Source organism: Apaloderma vittatum, unplaced genomic scaffold (genome assembly GCF_000703405.1).
Source record: "Apaloderma vittatum isolate BGI_N311 unplaced genomic scaffold, ASM70340v1 scaffold3527, whole genome shotgun sequence".
In the NCBI taxonomy this organism is placed as follows: domain Eukaryota; kingdom Metazoa; phylum Chordata; class Aves; order Trogoniformes; family Trogonidae; genus Apaloderma; species Apaloderma vittatum.
The window spans coordinates 44,096-63,113 of record NW_009724384.1 but is presented as its reverse complement, the minus strand read 5'-3'; the positions used below and the strand labels follow the sequence as shown (position 1 = coordinate 63,113).

The window sequence follows — 19,018 nt, the reverse complement described above, 5'->3', positions numbered from 1 at the left end:
GTCAATACAGCTGTGGATAAAAGTGGGTATGTAACCACTTAAGGAAAAAAACATCACGCAAATCTGCAACTACAGATTCTGCGCTTTCCGGTACTTAAGAAATTACTTGCAATAATTTTGGAAGTGTTATAGAGGCTGAGAAGCAAAACAGAACCATGGGACAGATCCTTTTATTAAACTAGAAGCAGCAAGTAAGAAAGAAATCTTGGCAACAATGACCTTATCTACAATTTCTTCTTTTTTTTTTTCTTTTTTTTTTAAATCCTGTGAAAGTAGAAGAATGATCAAACTTAAGTAATCCACAGCCACCCACAGGTGGAGGCATCAGAGGAGCACTGCTTTTGCAGGCAACACGTGGCACAAGTATCTCCATCATGTTCCTAGCTGAATGCATTAGAGGACCCCACGAACAGGTCCACTCCCTCCCTGTACCTCCACGCCTGTCAAAATAGCTGTCTACGTTCCCACAAATAGGTCTAAACCCGCTCCCGTAACTCCACCGCTACCAAAATAGTCATCTACACAGTACCCAGGGCTATTAGATAACCCACCCCAGCAGGACTGCTGGTGCCAGCCACATAGACAAAAAATCGGAGGTTTTCTTTCAAAGTGACGAGAGTGAAAGAACATGAATTCGGGGTGGGATGGGGGTCACACATCCATTTTACGTTCAGGTTTGTTGGCATTTAGGAAGTGAGGAATCTTTTCCAGGTTTTCTGAGCCATCTGGACACTTTCCACTTCTTCCCCTCTCCATGAAAGTAGCCTCCTCGCCCAAGCAAGAGCTTCCCTGTAGAATCACTTTTCCCTTTTAATTTATCTAAAGACAAACACTATTAAAAACACATCACATTCTTGTTTCTTTACTTCCATGAAGAACAAACACAAAGAAATGCTCCCTAGAAACAAAGCACCAGATTTATTCAAAGGTAAACATCCCATTTTACACGTCTCCAAAGACTTTGAGGGAGGTACTGCTCTCAGCGCTGGAAAGTCCTAAGCCAGGCAGGACCATCACTGTACCGGCTTCCCTCCCATACCCAGTCTCCACAGGAGGACTTGTAAGAACCTCCACAGTTCTCAAACTCAGTCTGACTCAGAGCCAAAATCCAGGTGGGCTGGAGATGGGTGAGAAGGAAGACGTGACTCTCACAGGGCCACCAAGCCCTACAAACACCAGGGGAGCGCTCTGGCACCATCCCACAACCCTCTCCATCCTGGGTATGCACAGTCAGGGAGAACGGGGCCAAGACAGTAGCCAAGTTGGCTTCACGTGAGCCAAGGACAACCCCTGTTTCATGGAAATACTGCCTACAGCCAGACCCACACAGTCCTGACTTCTCCGCACCAACATAACACAGAGAGGCCAAGGATGGGGAAAGATGCCTGGACCTCTTCGCTTCCAGAAGGAAGCAATTCCAACATAAAAGCAATTGCCACAGCTGGAGAAGAAGAGAGGGAATACAGCACATAGATAGGGCACAAAGCCTGCAAGTATTCCGCCTATAAAAATGTCGTGTTTAACAAATCCACTCATCCACAACGCACAAAAACCCATCGTGGAAACCAAAGCCACCAGGAATAAGTAATGGGCCACAAAGTATGCCTGCATGTTAAAAAGAGATGGGAAGTAGGTAGGAAGGCTCCTCAGAGCCCTAAAGAGAAGCCAGCTTCACCAATCTCTGCTCTGGGCAGCACAGAATTGTTGTGTCCGGCTGATGGAAGCTCCAGAAAACAACTCCATGGAAATATCCAGGCTCATGTTTAAGGCTGCATTGCACCCACTCCAGCACTAAGTACTAACGCATGTTTGATTAGGCAACAGAAGTATCTGCTCCTTCCAAAAGTGACCACAAGCTCTTGGCAATAACATCGAGTACTTGCTCTGGCCCTAACCACACACCGCAATTGTTAAACTGTCCTGCCAAAGGAGGACATCTTGCCAGACAGAGTATTCAAAATAAAGCAAAGAAGAACAATCACATTAAGTAATAAGCATTTCAAGTTCTCTAACGAAGCGAACGTGTATTAAGGCAGTCTTAGAGGAAGGAAAACCTATTAAAGCAAAAGCTAAAAGTGATTTTTCAAATATTCCTGCTCTTTTCACTTTCTACAAGGAAGTCTGCAGAACCCTTACAAAACCAGAGTCCTCAGCATTATTCACCTTTATGCTCACACTGATTTCAGTGACATTACTCCCACAGATGGGGACTACAGATCAAGTAAGGGTATATTCTAATTTTGGTTATTTTTTGTGTATCTAACCAGTCTTGGACATGAGTTAGGTCTTCCGTAGTAACAAAGCTGGTTGGCAAATCATGAAATTAAAAATAATTTATAAAAATGAGAAAATTCTGGATTCTTGTAATTTCCCTTCTGGTTTGTTTTTTTTCATACTTTGGAAACAATGGAGAAAAAAGCAGCTAACAGGCTCACAGAGCAACCTGAACTTGAAAAGAAACAAAATGCCATCCAAAGGCAAATGGCAAAATTCCCAGCAACATCACTAATGCCAGAGTTTCATCTTGTGTGCTTTTCTGTGAATTAACATAAAAGTATCTCAATTAAGATATCACATTATATCCCATTTATGATTACATATACGATAAGCTTCTCAAATGCTGCTTTTGAGATGCAGACCTCATACTAAAATAATAACCGAGCCCCATATGTGCAGACCCCAGGGCACATGCGCAGATCCAAGTCTGGCACACACACAGTGTGACATACACACAGGGATGTAAATGTCGAGCTCAGTTAAAAAAGCAGTTTGCATTTACATCACCATGATACCCATCCTAAAAAAAGAACACCCACCACTTTCCAAGCACCAGTCGCTCCTCTCGTCTATGTACTGGGGAAGCCTGGTTTAGCGCTGCTGAGAAGTGCAGCGGGGAAATTGCACAGCCTGCCTCAGCACGCAGGTGGAGCCTTGTGACACTGGAGGGTTTGCTGGGCTTTTGACAGGAGATAGCTTTATTTTCTTGGTGAAGTGCTAGGGCCTGAATTGTAGGCCCTGAACTGAAGCTGACCTATAGATGAATCTCACAACCCCACACTACACAGCATTAATCACACACGTAATGTATTGATCATCTGTTTTAGCTTTTTTATATATATATATATTCCAATGCCAATCTGTAAAAGCTTTGCTGTAACGCTATATGTGCAGTAGGAACTAGCAGAGCAATCTTTCTTTATCTAAAGGCCAGGTGCAAGGCTGGGAAACTAACTGCCTCTTGCTTTGTTAGAAGCGTGTTACAAGACCGTGAGACCACAGGCCTGGCTTTGGTGAGAAACATGTGATTAAGGACTGAAATAGATAAGGAGACTCCCTTGTACTTTTCCTTTAGCCCTGGCCAGGCTGTGGGAGGAGTGCAACACAGTGGACAACAGCAGATGTTCCCGCATTTGAAGTTATGTAAGGTTGTTTATTTAATAGTATAAAAGCTGGACCCTCTTGCAGCGACTTCTGGGACCTCACCTATGAGTGGATGCACTGCATAGGACTTCCCAACTGCTGGGACAGTTCTCCAGAATCTTCACTGCAACACGGGCTCCCAGCGACTGCGGATCTGGATGATGATATTAGGGTGATTGGTGATGTATCTTTCTTAATAACTATTGCTGACCCTATATAGTAATGAGTAGGTGCATTTCCCTGCTTGTTCTCCTTGCTGCTTAAAACTAGAGTATAATAAGCTTGTATTGCTTTATTCTTGTAACACGTTGAAATAGACAGTAAAATAAACTGACCCTTCTGTTCGTGCCTGTGTCCTTTTCTGCAGGACTTCCACCTCCCCAGGCCAATTAGAAAAACACTTGGCCAGCAAGAGAGCAAGATGTCCCAGTTGCTTTCTGCAGTGCAGAGCTGCCCTGTGCTGGGCACCCTTCCTGCCTGCCAGCATTTGGTAACCCAATCACCAGCTTCAGTGGCATCTCTGCACCTTACAGCAGACCCTGAGCCAGGATAGGGCATCAGGTGGGCCCCGAGCATCCCCAGAGAGGGGAGAACAGCAGCACAGCCTGAGCCTGACACGTGTCCAGCTGCAGCAGCCCCAAGCTTACTCCTGCACCCGGCTACTCGGCACGGCTGGAGCTCAGCGTCTTTAACAACTTCTCCTTTCTACACACTACTCTATTCATTTTCCACTTCCCCAATCACAGCTGTCGAGCCTTATTAACGCGTAGAAAAAACACATTTAAACCCAAACCTGCTAGGCCAGAAATAGAAGTTCTCATTTTCTTTTCCAAAACACAGAATAGCTGAGTAACAACGAAAGGAAAAGGAAATCTCTCGCGAGTGCACATCTGGAACCAATTTGCTGTATGTAGCCACTGGGTGTCACTTTTGATATATATTGGGTCAGCCACGCAGCGCTTCGGCGAGAGAAGCGGATTTCAAAGAGGTGATCCTAAACCAAACCAGACTGCTTCGCAGCCTCTCACGCGCAAGCTGTGGTTAGCAATTAGCCAAGCCAGGCTGATTTATTAACGAAATGTCTTCTCCACAACATTAAGCAACTGCGCAGTGGCTCTTACCTCTCAGTCTGAAGCGTGACTTTTGACGGCTCCACGTTGGGGTTTTCCCACTCCATCTGAGGACAGTGCATGAAGTAGCAGAGGGTGTAGAGAGCCTCTGGCTCCCAGTACAGCGATCCCTGCTTCTGGTGCATCGGCGTCCCGTTCCCATGTTGCTTGGCGTTGAGGGGCTGGAGGTGGTGCATCGCTCGAGACACCAGGTCACCTGGAAAAAGAGAAAAAAAACAAAGGCTGAGTGAATGCCAGTGTTTTCAGCTGCCTCTCCTGAGCTTACAAACCAGAAGACACATTAGGTTGGTTTTCCCTTCCATTTAACCTCACACAATGCAAACAGTAAAGGGTAAGATGGGATCCTGTGCATTGCTCATCATCAGGCTGGACTTTGCCTGGTTGTTTAGGTGGTGTGGTGTGACATACTCAGGCTGTGGACAAGTCCCCAAAGGCCTACAGGGGACATGTTTCAGCAAATATGAAGAGTATGCAGTGTCAGGCTGGCCCACATCAACACCACCAGAAGAGTTGGTACGCCAGGGCTGGGGTCACAGTTACCTAGAGGCACAGCCTGTGGAGGCTGCCGAAAAAATTATCAGTGGGGATGATGCAGAGTGGCACCAAAAACTGCACACTCCTGGTTAGAGAGAGGCAGGGAAATCCAGCCTCTTGCAACAAGGAAGGAGACAGTCAGCACACAGTGCAAAGGGACATGTGGGTGAAGAAAAAAGAGGGGAAAGCTCGCTAAAAGACAATATAACACATGTGCAACTGAAATTACCATTAGGAAGCCCAGGCTAGGCCTGGAAAACTTCATGTTAGCAGAAGAGCAAAACCTGTGAGCAAAACCTAGCCCCTCAGGTTTCCAGAGCACAGAAAATGGTCCAAGAGAAAGACGCTCATCGTGTCCCCAGCACCAACCTGGTTCTCAAGGCTTCCTCGCAGAGGAGGTATGGGAAACCACACACAATTTATGGACCAAGATCAGCAAAGCCAGCAAGCGAGATTAGCAGGCAAATACAAGGGCAAGCAGCAGTGAGCCTCTTAGCTCAGTACTGATTGTAACTAATTAACTAAAGCATCTCCCTCTGAGGCAGTGAATTTTACGTTTGTTAACTAGTGACCATTCTTTCAAAGGCAGGGAAACAATTGTGGTTATAAACTGCCTATTTTCACGTGTTCAAATCACTCTGGGAGTTCTTTGGGAGGAAATAATGACATTGGATCAAATCAGATGGTTTGTTTTAAATGAAAATCTGAGCAAGAGACCTTTGGGTCATTCTTAAGCTATACAAAACTGAGTGATGGGGAAAAAAAGACATAATTTTCCAGTGTTAAGAAGTCACAAGTCACATGCTTTCAGTTATTTGCTTTCCTAAGTGACCACTAAGCACTGAAATTCAGAAGGAAAAGTTAGAAATGTACACCAAGGTAGGAATATAAAACGAAATCTAGGGGTCGGGGGGTGGGGACGGAAAGCTAAGTAACGAACTCCTGAGCAAACTTAAAGAACCGTTTTGGCTGTGTGCAAGGCAGAGCTACAGGGTTGTTTTTTGCAAAGTCCCACCCCTGTGAACACATCACAGCACATCACCTCTCTCCTGTCTGACTGGCACAGAAAATGATGCTGCTGCTGCGATAATATGCACTGGGGAGAATAGAAACATCTCGGTGAAAAATGCTCAGCCCAGTCCTCAGAAAACGCAGCCTTAAAACCACGAAGAGAAGAAAACCGCTGGCATGAGAAAACTGCCGAGTCCATTTCAAGGTTTTGACACTTTTTTTTGCTGCACTCTACAATATTCCTCTGATTCAAAGCCTTCATTTAAAAATAGTTTCTGTCTTTTCCCTCTGCCAGGAAATTGTCATGATAGGACCAATCTTGCAGCCCTGCTCGATCATAGTTTCCGAGAGAATCTGTTCATGTGGAAAATCTGCAGGATCAGGTCCACAGGAGAAACAGATGTGCCTCTGAGATGACTCCTTAGTCCTGCATAAAATTACCTGCAGGCAACCAGAAGCAGCAAGGAAGTTTGGGACCCCCTTTGTTCAGCTCACGGTCACAGTAGACGTGCACTGCCAAGTGAAGCATAGGTCAATTTAACCGCTAGCAACCTTGCTGACAGCAAAAGTAAATTCCCCTCTTTTCCTCCAAAAGGAAAAAGTGTTGGCTGCAACATCCAGCTTTAACAATAATATCAAAGCAGAGGAAAAAAGAAGTTGCACTAAATGCAGCCTTTTCAGATTCGAGCCACTACAGCACTAAAGTATGTGGTGAAAGTTAAGTTAAACACGTGACGAGTCTTACTGCAGTGGATTGAGACAGGAGGCACCAGAGAACGCCTGTGACTGCCGTACCAAATGATGACTCAAAATCAGGATGCGACTCAGGCCTAGATTCAGGCAGCTGGGCTCCTTCATCCCCACTCCTCCCTGAGCGCTGGGACGACTCGACTTCAGTGACACATCCAGCACCAGAGGAAGCCGCACGGTGAGTAAGGAGGGAAATCAGCAGCGAGACTGACATAGGCAGGGTAGGCAGCTCAGCATCGCTGCCAATGCAATGCTGGAGGAACTTGAGCCTTGCTGAAATCAATGGGAAAGCTTCCAACCATTTCAATACGACCAGGAGTTCACCCTTTTATTCTGTATTTCCTCAACTGCTTCTTAAAAAACCCAAATCAAATCATATGATTAAAGCTGAATTAATGCTTTTCATGTTTAAGCCTCTGACTTAGATCTTGCTTTTGCCTTTGCTATATTATCTCTGGTTACATTTCAAATAATTTCCATATTAACAATTATAACATTCCTCTATCAGAGACAACTTGAAGCTTAAATAATCCATACCTATAAAGCACTGAGCTTCACAGAGGACAGTAAGTAAGTATAAAAGTAAGTAAGTATAAGTAAGTAAGTATAAAAAGCTGCACTATGACCCTGGTACCCAACAGGCAAAGCACTGGAGGCAAGATGGGCATTGCTGCTCTCTATTTTACTCCACAGCGTAACCTCAGACATCCAGTATCATCCAGTTATGGTGCAAATTCTTAAGTGCAGAGACCGTGCCTTAGCATAGCTGTGCACCAGGATCACTGCCAAGAAGGGACAAGGGAGCTGACAGGCGCACGCACACTCTGTAATGCAGTACTTATGCATAGTCCATAAAACGTAGCCTAGTATAACATCTGGTTCAAGATGCACATGTGCTGTTTCGGCCCCTACTATATTTTTGCTTCTTTTCCTCCTTGCTACATATGCTTTCGCTTGTCCATTCTCTTCCAAAGAACATACCTAGAGTTAAAAATCCATTTGATCCTGGTCAGGGCACTCCAAAGCCCATGGAAACAAAACCAGCTCCATGATGGGACTCACTGGTCTAGGCTCCAGCAGCCGGCCCACTCAATTCCCATCTGGGAAACCCAACCACTATTTGCACTCCTTGTTAGCTGTAAAAGCCACAGTATATCTAAGCATGGAGGGCAACCTTGAATTTGTGGCCAAGTATAAACAGGAAAGACCCCTTCATCACTTTGTGTTAGCTCTCTCTGTTCTCCAGAGTTGTGTTCAGCTACAGCAATGCTCTGCCAGAGGAGGCTAGTTACTTGCTCACACCCTTGCTGGCTCTTCTGCATCTTTTTTGGCCCCAAAAACGTATCTTAGATATATTAGCTGAGTGCATCTGGAAGGCTATTAAGTTCCCGAGTGCATGATTTCCAAAAAATCATAAAAATCGCAGCAGTGCAGTCAATCTTGTGACTCCAGGGATGCAGCTCCCGAGGGCTCTGGCGTCACGACACGAGGGGCTTGGCGGGGATTCCTGCCTCGCCATCCCTTGGGCTCATTCTCACCCCTGTACCACAGCCTGCAACCCATATGAGGAACAGACTGACGAGCTAATCTGCCTCATGGAAGATCTTGCCAATTTTATTTTGTTTTTAATTTAAACCAAATAAACACTTCCACAATTTATGCAATGTAAGCCAAGCCAGACCACGTGCAAACTGCTCTGCTGGCAGAGCCAGGGAGAGGAAGACATCACGTCACACACACATAAAAAAAAAAAGAACAGTGAGTTGGGGGTATATTTGAGGATATTTTTGTTGCTGAAGCTGGCAGGCTCCCAGAGAGTAGCAACGGTGGTGACAAGCCCCAGGCTGGCACTGCCTTGCAGCCCTGCACTGGGATGGGGAAGAGCTCTGGCAATGTGGCTCCATGCTGGAGCTTGTCAGCCCAGAGGAGAAGCACCGTGGCTCCCATGTCAGCTAGCAGAGGACCCACAAAACCATGACTGCATCGCAATGCGTATAGAGCTGCCGCCATAGCCATCGGCATTTCATCCTTTCCAGAACTAAAGCACGACTCGTCCATCACTGCTGCTGTCAGTTCAGCATGGTTTATGAGCTCACGGTCCACATACATTTGATTTAAAGACTGCAAGTATTATGTAATGTGCATGCCGTGACACGGGCCTGCTTTAAGGCAGCACTGAGTATTTAAGGAACATCTTCACTGACTTCAAGTCAAAGATGTGATGTGACAGTGAAAGTTAAGATGCTCCAGTCTGTACGGGGCTGGTATACAACATACAGTAACATACAGCACACAAATAGATGGCTTGAGCCCTGTTCACAGCGACCAGCGAAGCCTTTTTTTTTAAAAACATGTTTGGCTTCAGTAAATACTATCACTGCTCTTACTATTTTAGAGCCCAATGTTTAAAAAACAACACATCCATTTCCAATTTTGTAACAGAGGAGAGGGGAAAAAGAAGAAAAACAAAACTAGGAGGAAGAAAGAAGAAGTGATAGATGCCCAATGTTCACTTCCGAGACTCTTCCTGTGGGATTTTACGGTCTGCCATGAAAGACCTGATCTTGCAGTCATGCCTGCCTAGGAGCAGGCTCACTGCTTTTAGAGTGATAAACTTTCACAGTCTAAAACATTCAGCTGGGTGTATGTCTGCACAATCATGATCCCAGCGTGAATGATGCTGGACCAATCCATACACTACCACTTCCTAAGACACCTACCTCAAATTGTTCTTGTTCCAAAAACATGTCCTAAAACTGCGAGAATAACTTAGCAAGGTGTCCTGGTTTGAGCTAAACAGAACCAATTCTGTTCAGTGATTTTCATGTCTCAGCTCAGTCTCTTCTAAGAGGCTGCACTTTCTGAAGTTAACAGCATGTTTTTGCAGACTGTGTGTGCGACTAGAAGCGATAACACCTGATGTTTACAGCTACTGCCAGGGATCGGTATGTAGAAAGGTTCTTGCTTACACTTGCTCCTAGAGTGACCAAGGTCATTGCTCGATCTTATGTGCCAAGCTGGGGGTGCCAGGTAGTAAGAGGGGTCACAAGGTTGCACCTGCAGCAAGGAACAAACAGGACAGGTGATCCATTCCACAGATGTCATACCCAGTATAAAACTGAGGGATTATGGGGGTTAAGGTCTCTCCTTCAATGGCCAGTGTCCAAGAAGGACTTAGTCCAATCTTCTGCCTCTGATCCTGAGTTCCCGAATACAGTTCCTGTGTCCACTTCTCCTCTGCCACTGAGCCTGGGACCTCCCTGGTGCTGCCTGCTCTGCAGCATCAGTGGGGATTGCTGTCAGGGGGTAGTCAGGTTTGATATCAGATTTGTATATAGTTCATTATTTTTATCCTTTTTCCTTACTAGTACTATTATTGTTTTATTAAAGCTGGTTTAGCTTTCTTTTCCAATCTGTAACTTTCTCTGCCTTACTCCGTTTCTCCTCCCATTTTGGGGAGAGAGAAGGGTTAGAGAGCATCTGCCAGTGTTCAGTGGCCAGCCCAGCCCCAACCCTCCACACTGTTTTTGCACAGTGAAAACAAGCTGCACAGTTCTTTGGCCTGCATCTTTCCTTAAAGCCCAGGGGAGAAAGGAGGATCTCTGTTTTCCACCACAGCCAGTGATGCCCTGCTAAGGCTCTGGGGAGACTGTATCGAAAACATGAATTCTAACCCTCATAATAACCCATGGTCTATTCAACCAGACTGCTACCTGGCAGCCAGGGCCATCCTGCATCCTTCTCAAACTGCAGCTAAGTGTCCCTCCCTTTCTCACTCCCTGCTGCCTCTGGATTCTGCACTGAAGTGATGCATTGCTACAGCTCACCCTGGCACATGCCTGTAAGCGCATGAATGCGGGTGAATATGAGCAGTTGAACTGTGTCTCCTGTACCACGGCAGATCACCTCCAGCCATCTGCTCAGTCAGCCACCCAAGTCATCCCTACACTCTTGACTTCAGCTGTGCAGTTCCTCCATGTTTACTCTGCCTCCAGTGTTGCATTGATCTCCATGCTTCAAAAGTCAGCTGAGGAAAAACTCCCTAAGGGAAATCTTTCCTCAAATGATTCATTGGAGGTCTTGTTATCATTAACGCAAGTCAAGCCATCTATACCAGGAAAGGAATGCGCAGAGAGCTAAGGTGGGTGCACACTAAAAAGTGTTTAGTACATGCACATGCTCTCAGCAAAAAGTATCTTCAAACATGAAGCTATGCTATTCTTGGCACACAGTATATTCCCGACTCAAGTGCCAGCTGCCTGGGGCTGTGGGTGTGCTTGGGGTGGCATTACCCACAGTCAGTGGAGCATCCCACGCGCAACAGATTCACCGCCGAGCTCATCTTGCAGAAAGCTCCCCATCTCTGCCACCTCTGCTTGCCCACATCGTGCCCCTGTGCAAATTCACTACCCCAGGCAACCTTTTCTTCTCCTAACAGCCCCTTCACCTGTGCCCACAGAAGAGCAAAGTAAAGAGCTATGGCCCCACACTCTGAATTCAGCACGAGAAGACCTGACAAGGATATGTGGAGCCCATTTCCTGACAGTGGCTTCCCTGTGGCCTCCCAGATTGTTTAACTTTTTATCCACTTATCCCACCATCACAAGAAGCTTCTATTTATATTATAGAGTAAGCGCTTGTGTGTAATTTAATGTTTGCAAAATCTTTGAAGACTGAGAAATTAGGGATTGGATACATCCCATAAAAAGCCACAATAATAATTAAAACCTTCTCAGGTTCACATATGTATTATAAAAACACTATTACCTTCAAAATCTCCAATCCAATGTGGCAAGCATGATGTATGTATTTGATTCCCCTTAAACCATGTCAAGCTGAAACAAAACAAGCTTTGACTAGGATGAGCTATTCATCTGCCAACCTAATGTAAAGGCTTCCCTCTGTGTACTGACACTGCCTTATGGACCATTGTTCCTGAATTTTCTTTGGTCTGACATAGACCTATGTCCTCAAACTCTGACTTTTACTGCCCCTCCACGTTGAGGAGGACAGCTGAATAGTGGTCACCCTGACTTTGCATGGCATTAACAGGGATGACTGCAAACCTAAGGAAAAGAAAATGCTGGTTTACCCTCCAGTGTGCTGTGATGCACAGGAGTTCAGGGGTGAATAGGAGTCTGCACTTCAAGAGTGATATATGTGGGGGAGTCCTGAGCCGATATAATGGTGCATTGGGGAAGGGTGGTGGTGAGCTGGAGCTCCAGCATCCCCCACTCACCAAGGCGATGCCTTTTGCCTCTAACCATCAAACCTGAGTGGGCTTTAAATACACCAGGTAGAAGCCCTGGAGGAACAAAAACACCTGTGCAGGGACAAGACCTTGGCTCATCCCCCAGGAAGGCAAAGGAGGCTAAGTCTCATCCTTGGGGGCAGCTGCAGAGCCCACAACGGCACACCAACAGCAGACAGGGACTCAAGAAAGCAACAGCTGCCTCTGTTCAGCCCCTGTAACCCAAGACAGAAATCCACCCCCGTGGTTAGCAGGGCAGTGAAAGGGAAGGTAAAGCCTTAGCAGGGTGTAGATGCGTATTTTCAAATTTTCCTCCTTCCCACTTCATTTCCACTGATGAATAAACGTATTACTTCATGATTTATGATAATGGGTATCTCAGGGCGAAGGCAAGAAAAGCAGGGGTCATTTGGGGCTATTAAGTAACCTGTAACCCTTCTTGTGCACAGACACAGACAGAGAATGGAGGCTCAGGTCCATCACTGGGAGGGGCCTGCAAGGGGAATGGAGTAGCAGCTAGGGGGGCCTGCAACCAGCTAGCACTTAACGAAGGCAAGAAACTACCTAGCATTTAATTTGTATTAATCTGTCCTGTGTTCTCTGCCGGTGGGGCAAAGGGTCACCTCAATAACTTCTCTTTTTAGCATTTACACATGGAGCAGATGACGTGTGGATTGCAGCAAGGACAAACCGCAACCAAGAGGCCCAGGAAGTGGTGATGGGTAGCAATGGCGCAGAGATCTTGTGCAATAACCCATCGGAGAGCCCTTGAAAATCCACCACATCTGGAGAGTGCCAACACAGGCTGCCAGTCCATGGACAAACCCTGTGCTGAAGGAAGCACTACCACCTGAATTGTAGGTTTCTGCTAGTACCTCCGCTTAGCTCAGCACTGCGCTGCATGAAACAAACCGCTCACAGGGAGTAAGCCTTTCCGTATCGTGCTGCTTAGTCTCAGAAAAGTATCTGAAAACCAGAGTTTTTGTTCTGGGAGTAAATAAGCAGAGCACTTAAAAGAACCCTCCTTTAGATGCCACCTTTCCAGCAATCACTTCTAACCCTGGCACTTGCTTCTACACCTAGGTTTAACCCCTCGTTTACAGGACATGAATCAATTTGTACAGCTCCTGCAGCACTCCCTTCTGTTGGTTGCAGAAGACTGAGGCTAGATGAATCACAGAATCATTTATATTGGAAAAGACCTTTAAGATTATCGAGTCCAACCACTAACCTGACAAATTCTCGACTAAACCATATCCATAAGCACTATATCTACATGACTTTTAAATACCTCCAGGGATGGAGACTCTACCATCACACTGTGCAACTCATTTCAATGCCCAGTGAACCCTTCAGTAAAGAAATTTTTCCTAATATCCAACTCAAACCTCTCCTGGCACAACTTGAGGCCATTTCCTCTATCACTTGTTACTTGGCTGAACAGGTTGATCCTCACCTCTCTGCAACCTCCATTAAGGTAGTTGTAGAGAGCGACAAGGGAAGAGATGCGGACTTTCATCATCTCCTCATCTGGGCATGAGAGAAGAAATGAAAAACAATATTGGAATGCACAATCACATTCCTATTTACACTTGAGCAGTAACCATTCCTTTCATCTCTAAAAGTGTACAAAGATCTATGGAAATACATACATTCAGCACTGTGAAGGCAAAGAGAGTATGATGGGGAAGGGTAGTATTTTTCCCATGGGAAAAAAGAAAACCTTGCTGAGACCTGAGTGGTGACGTGAAGGAAACACTGGCCTGAATATCAAATCGGGGAGCTGCTCTATGTTAAACACCGTTCAAAGGCTAAAAACCTCTGAGATCAGCAGTGTTAAGTCTCATCCGCATCTTCAGATTATCCTGGTTTAAAATAAAAATGCCCGCTTGATGTGGTTAACACTCAGAGTAATATCACCACCACCACCAGTCACCATGGCTTGCACAAGACTGGGTGATAAACTTCTCACCCAGGAAAGCTGTAGCAGACTGGCCATCTTTGGACTCAAAAGCAAGGGCCAAACAGTCTTCTGCTCTAACACGAAGACATATGTGAAGTTTTAATGACATCCTAAGCCACATTTTATTCCTCTGTGTGGCTTGAGAGGCACAACCCTTCTGCAGCCCTACACACGCACCACAGCCTGGGGTGGTTGTCCCAGCCTGGCCACACGTTAACACTTTATGGTCTTCAACCCAAGGCAGTGAGGGAGGAATATTTCTCAGTGCCAGGACTGGTGCCCAGCGCACCCTAAGGCTCAGTTCTTCCTTGTCACCACCTTCATGTGTGTGCAGGAGAAGGAGTGTCCTCCTTCATCCAGCAAAACACCAGCGACCTCCAGTTGTGAGCGTCATCCCTTCTGCATCTGCTCTCCAGGCCAGTAGCAGTATTTTTAGATTGGTCCCTAACAGGTGTGTTGGAGTGTTATGCACTTAAATATAACATAAATGTTTGTGGGTTGCAAACATACATATAAAGAAGTTAGGAAAAATATTCAAACATCAAAATGCAGTATCACAGGATCTCTCAACAGCCACAGGTCTTCCTAATATTTCTCTCTTTTTCTTTTCATTTCACTTATTTTTCCCCATCTGAAAGGGGAGGAGAGAAAAAAGAACTAGAAATCTAGAAGAAACCCAAAAACTTTCTGAAAAAATCCCAGACAGTTCAATTCCCCTTCTCCTAGTCTGGTCTGGAAATACAAGAAACTTCAGGAAAAAAGTGGAAAAAAAAAAAGAAAAAAAAGTCTTGTGAAATATTTTCTCTAAGATTAAACAATCAGGCTACTGTTTAAAATCCTATTACTTTTGCTGTGCTTCAGTTCTTCCCAATGTTCTCTATGTAATAAGCATTTCAAATGAAATTACATTATTTTAAAACACACTGTAGTAGGCAATTACAATTCCTGAATACTAAATGCCAATATAACACGGGCCAGATTTATTGTTGTTCCTTAACTTTGTGCCATGTTCATTATGTTTTAATGAATAAGGTTTCACATTAATTTTTCAGGCTTTTTCCTTGGAATCACGCATTACCACTGTAATTGCGTTGAGGAATTAGGTCTCTATTTACATTCTCGTCCTAATTCCTGGAGATAAAACTTTCCTTTGATTTTTTTCCCTAAGTCAGCAACATCACGTATTCTTCCTGCTTTTGGGAGAGCGTCCCAGGGCCGTCAGCACTCCCTTGCCCCACCACTGCCGGGCACGGCAAGGCCATCCTGGTGACAATCAGCACCCGCTACGTTCTAAGCCCAGGAGATGAGAGCAGAAGAACCAGGCAAGCAGAGTTTGGGGAGAACCAGAGCAACATCCCCAAGTCTGGACACACCTGCCCGGTCATGAGGTCCCCTCAACAGCAATCTGGGTTGACCTTCTCCTCTGCAGCATTTCCAGAGGATACTGTTCTCCCTCTATGGTGGTGTCTACTGTCCCACCTTTCCCCAATTTTCTCTCGCCTCCGTCACACTACAGGGACATGTAGCTCCCTTAAGAGGTCTTTACTAACATACTGACAGCATACATGAAAAAATCAAAGGAGCAGACAAATGAGGGCCATCAAGTCTAGGGCAAAGTAAAGGTACCACAACACGTAAGGCTTTCCACCTTGTGAATCCATTTTCCACTTGGGGCAGACTGTGAAGAAACTAAGAAGATTAGAGCTGAAATACAGCTGCTGGGCAGCAAACAGGCCCCGTTTGCCAGCTGTTGTCTTCCAGGGGCAAGATTTGATTTCCTGGCCTCAAAACCTCCAGCAGCTCAGCAGCCAGCCACGCCGCTGCATGCGAAGATGCTGGGTAGAACCGAGAGCAGGGAAAGCTTTTCCTCTGCATGTGGGTCCTTGTTAATTCTACTCATTCTGTGTATTTGCAATACTTCAATTATTAATGTCAATAAGCTATAGGAAATCTCATTCAATTAGAATTGCCTTTTTTTTTTTCTGAGATAAAATTAAATTGCTTTATTGCAAGATCACTCTTTGCCCTTGTTTTTTGTGCTCTTCTGAAAAGAACAGTAAGGAAGTCCTGGCTCCTGGAATATTGCGAGCTGTGGGATTTTGTGGACACATGTCCAGGGACTGCCCACTCTGTCAGACCAGCAGGCCAAGCTTCTGCCCTTGCCCCTCACTCCCGGTGTCCACCTCCTCCTCTTCACAAGTGCTATCCTCCTAATTCCCTCCTATCCAGTGAGTCTCCCTCACCACCTTTAATCATCCTCCTACAAGAGCAAGGGCTTTACATACCTAACCTCTCCCTCATACCACTCTTTCTCCATGCCAGACCTTGCCATATCCTCTTTCCTCTCCACAACCCCACTTCTGAAGTTCTCCATCCCCCTCACAACACTGAGGCAACGATAAATCCTCCTTCGCCTACTCCTTCCCTGCCAACACACCCTGATCCCCAGGTGCTATCTCCTGGCTCTTCCCCACTGGTTCTGTCCCCACACTGCGATTCCCCAGTCTCCCTCCACAGCAGAAGGTTTGCTGAAACCTTCACAGCCTCTGCTGATGCCAGAGACAGACATAGAAGCACCTAACAAATAGCACATCCCGTTGTACTTGCCTCACCTTTCCATTTTCCTTCCATTTCATGATTTCCCCCCCCCCCCTAAAACACAAGGTTTTGCCCACCGACATGCTGCACCTCCCTCCACATTGCGCAACTCCGTTTTGAACTCTGCACTGGCACTGCTCCGTGGCAAAGATTTACACCCAACTGAGCAACAAGCCTTGCAAGCTTTGCCAATTACCGCTCCTACCACTGACTCCTTGACAAGCACCCACTTGCAGCAGCTGGGGAGGTATCCTTGCCGGTTGTCCAGAGGGCTTTCTGGAGGGCTACCAGCCTGCTGGAGGTGCCAACCCCTCCAACAGCTGCACCTCACTCCCACTGATGCGCTCTTTTCTTTACGAGTTGGCCACTCCAAAGAGCATTTTGCTCGTGTTTGAAGTCAACCAAGACACACAGAAAGCAAATTCTGCCAACTAAGTGTTTGAATTCTAAGGTAGAACTGCTTAGAGATGATGGATTTCTGGAAATCAAATTTTAAGAAAAAAGAAAAAAAAAATAGAGGGGGGTCAGGGTAATTAAGGAGTCTGGCTTTTCGGGCTGTGTGCAGAGGTTTAAAAAAATCCAGAATGAAAAAAAAACAACCAACAATCCAACCCTGAAATATCCACAGATTGCTTATTTATTAAAGCATAACCATATGGACTTTAAGAAAAGAGAGCTGTATCATGCATAATTTAGTTGGCATACAGACAGTTGTCTGTTGTGTTTCATGCACATGAAATAAATAAGCATAAATTACTTAATCTGAGTAACACCAAACACCTGATTCCAGAGACGGAGCAACACTTCACGCTAAAGCATGTAAGTGCTCTTGGCTTGTTGACGTCTCACTGCAGAAGAGAAAAATTAGCAAGCTGAAAAAAGAAATTCATGGCGTGTAGACAGCCATCTATGGTACATCCACAGGGCTCATGAACAGCACATAAACTGAGCCTTGATGATATGATGGAGCTATGAAGAAGACTCCCATTGCTACTGAAAAATGCCAGGAAAATGAACATAAGACGCCTATAAATGTTCTTTACAATGTTGGTAACACAGATTTCAGTAATAAGAACAACAGTAAACCGGGCAGCCTGTATCACAGAATCACAGAATGTCAGGGGTTGGAAGGGACCTCAAAAGATCACCTAGTCCAAGCTCACTGCCAGAGCAGGATCACCTACAGTAGGTCACACAGGACCGCGTCCAGGTGCGTTTTGAATGTCTCCAGAGAAGGAGACTCCACAACCTCCCTGGGCAGCCTCTTCAAGTGATCTGGCACACTCACAGGGAAAAGGTTTTTTCTAATATTTTTGTGGAACTGCCTATGTTCCAGCTTGTACCCATTACCCCTTGTCCTGTCATTGATTGTCGCTGAAAAGAGCCTGGCTCCGTCCTCCTGACAATCCCCCTTGACATATTTATAAACATTTATGAGGTCACCCCCCAGCCTCCTCTTCTCCAAGCTAAAGAGATCCAGCTCCCTCAGCCTTTCCCCCTAAGGGAGATGTTCCACTCCCTTCATCATCTTTGTGGCTCTGTGCTGGACTCTCTCAAGCAGTTCCCTGTCTCTCTTGAGCTGAGGGGCCCAGAACTCTCAATTTCTTCAATTTCATAACACGTCTCGTGAAAAAAATACTTGCCAGCATTTCTGACAGACCTCAGAAAAAAAGTAGCAACTTCTTTGTCTGAATATTTCTGTTTTCTGACCCAGAGCTTCATATCTCTAACTATATTGTAAACATGCGATTGGAAGGCTTCTATTTTAATGATTATTTTTTTAAAAGGCACTTCTAGTAACTTTATGTCACATGAAGATTCACATGGCACTTGCCTCCTACAATTTATTTGTGCTGAAAAGAAAGCTTTCAGATTTTGATAGATAGTGGACTCTCATATTTCTCAAAAAGTGTTTTGATTAACAGCAAATAATTTATCTTCCAGGCACAAATTCCTATAGTCCAGATTTGAGTTGTTCTTTCCTCTGCTGGAACCGCAGAAGGAAAGGCAAGGTGAAAGATCCTCTGTAACCCAGATCAAACTAGCTCTGCTTTAAATTTTTGACAATATTTCCTTCGCTTGCTGTGACCTTCATCTTTTTACCCGCCTATCTCCAAAGAGGCAACCCAGTGAAATGCGACAGGACGCCAGTATGACAGACATTTGCAAGTCTGCCCAAGCCGTGAGGTGCTCTCAAACACCACATAGAGTTGAAATACAGTATCTTTCACCTTTAAAAATGAGAGCAGTGTATGGAAACAAGTCATTAGCATTACCGTGAGACTGCACAAAACTTTGCTCCTCCTATGGCTTCAGCTGGCAAACTGCCCATGGAGCACAAGCGTAGCTAGATCTCACCCA

General features: G+C 45.5%; 1 protein-coding gene across 1 annotated transcript in view; it reads right to left on the bottom strand.

The window, feature by feature from the left end:
• The window catches only part of BTBD11 (BTB (POZ) domain containing 11), a gene marked incomplete at its 5' end in the record, with an annotated part of 78,771 nt that overhangs the window by 59,483 nt on the left and 270 nt on the right, over positions 1-19,018 (bottom strand). Inside the window, one exon of the mRNA XM_009872456.1 lies at positions 4,542-4,746. Coding sequence (XP_009870758.1) covers positions 4,542-4,746 — 205 coding nt within the window. The remainder of the gene's footprint in view (positions 1-4,541; positions 4,747-19,018) is intronic.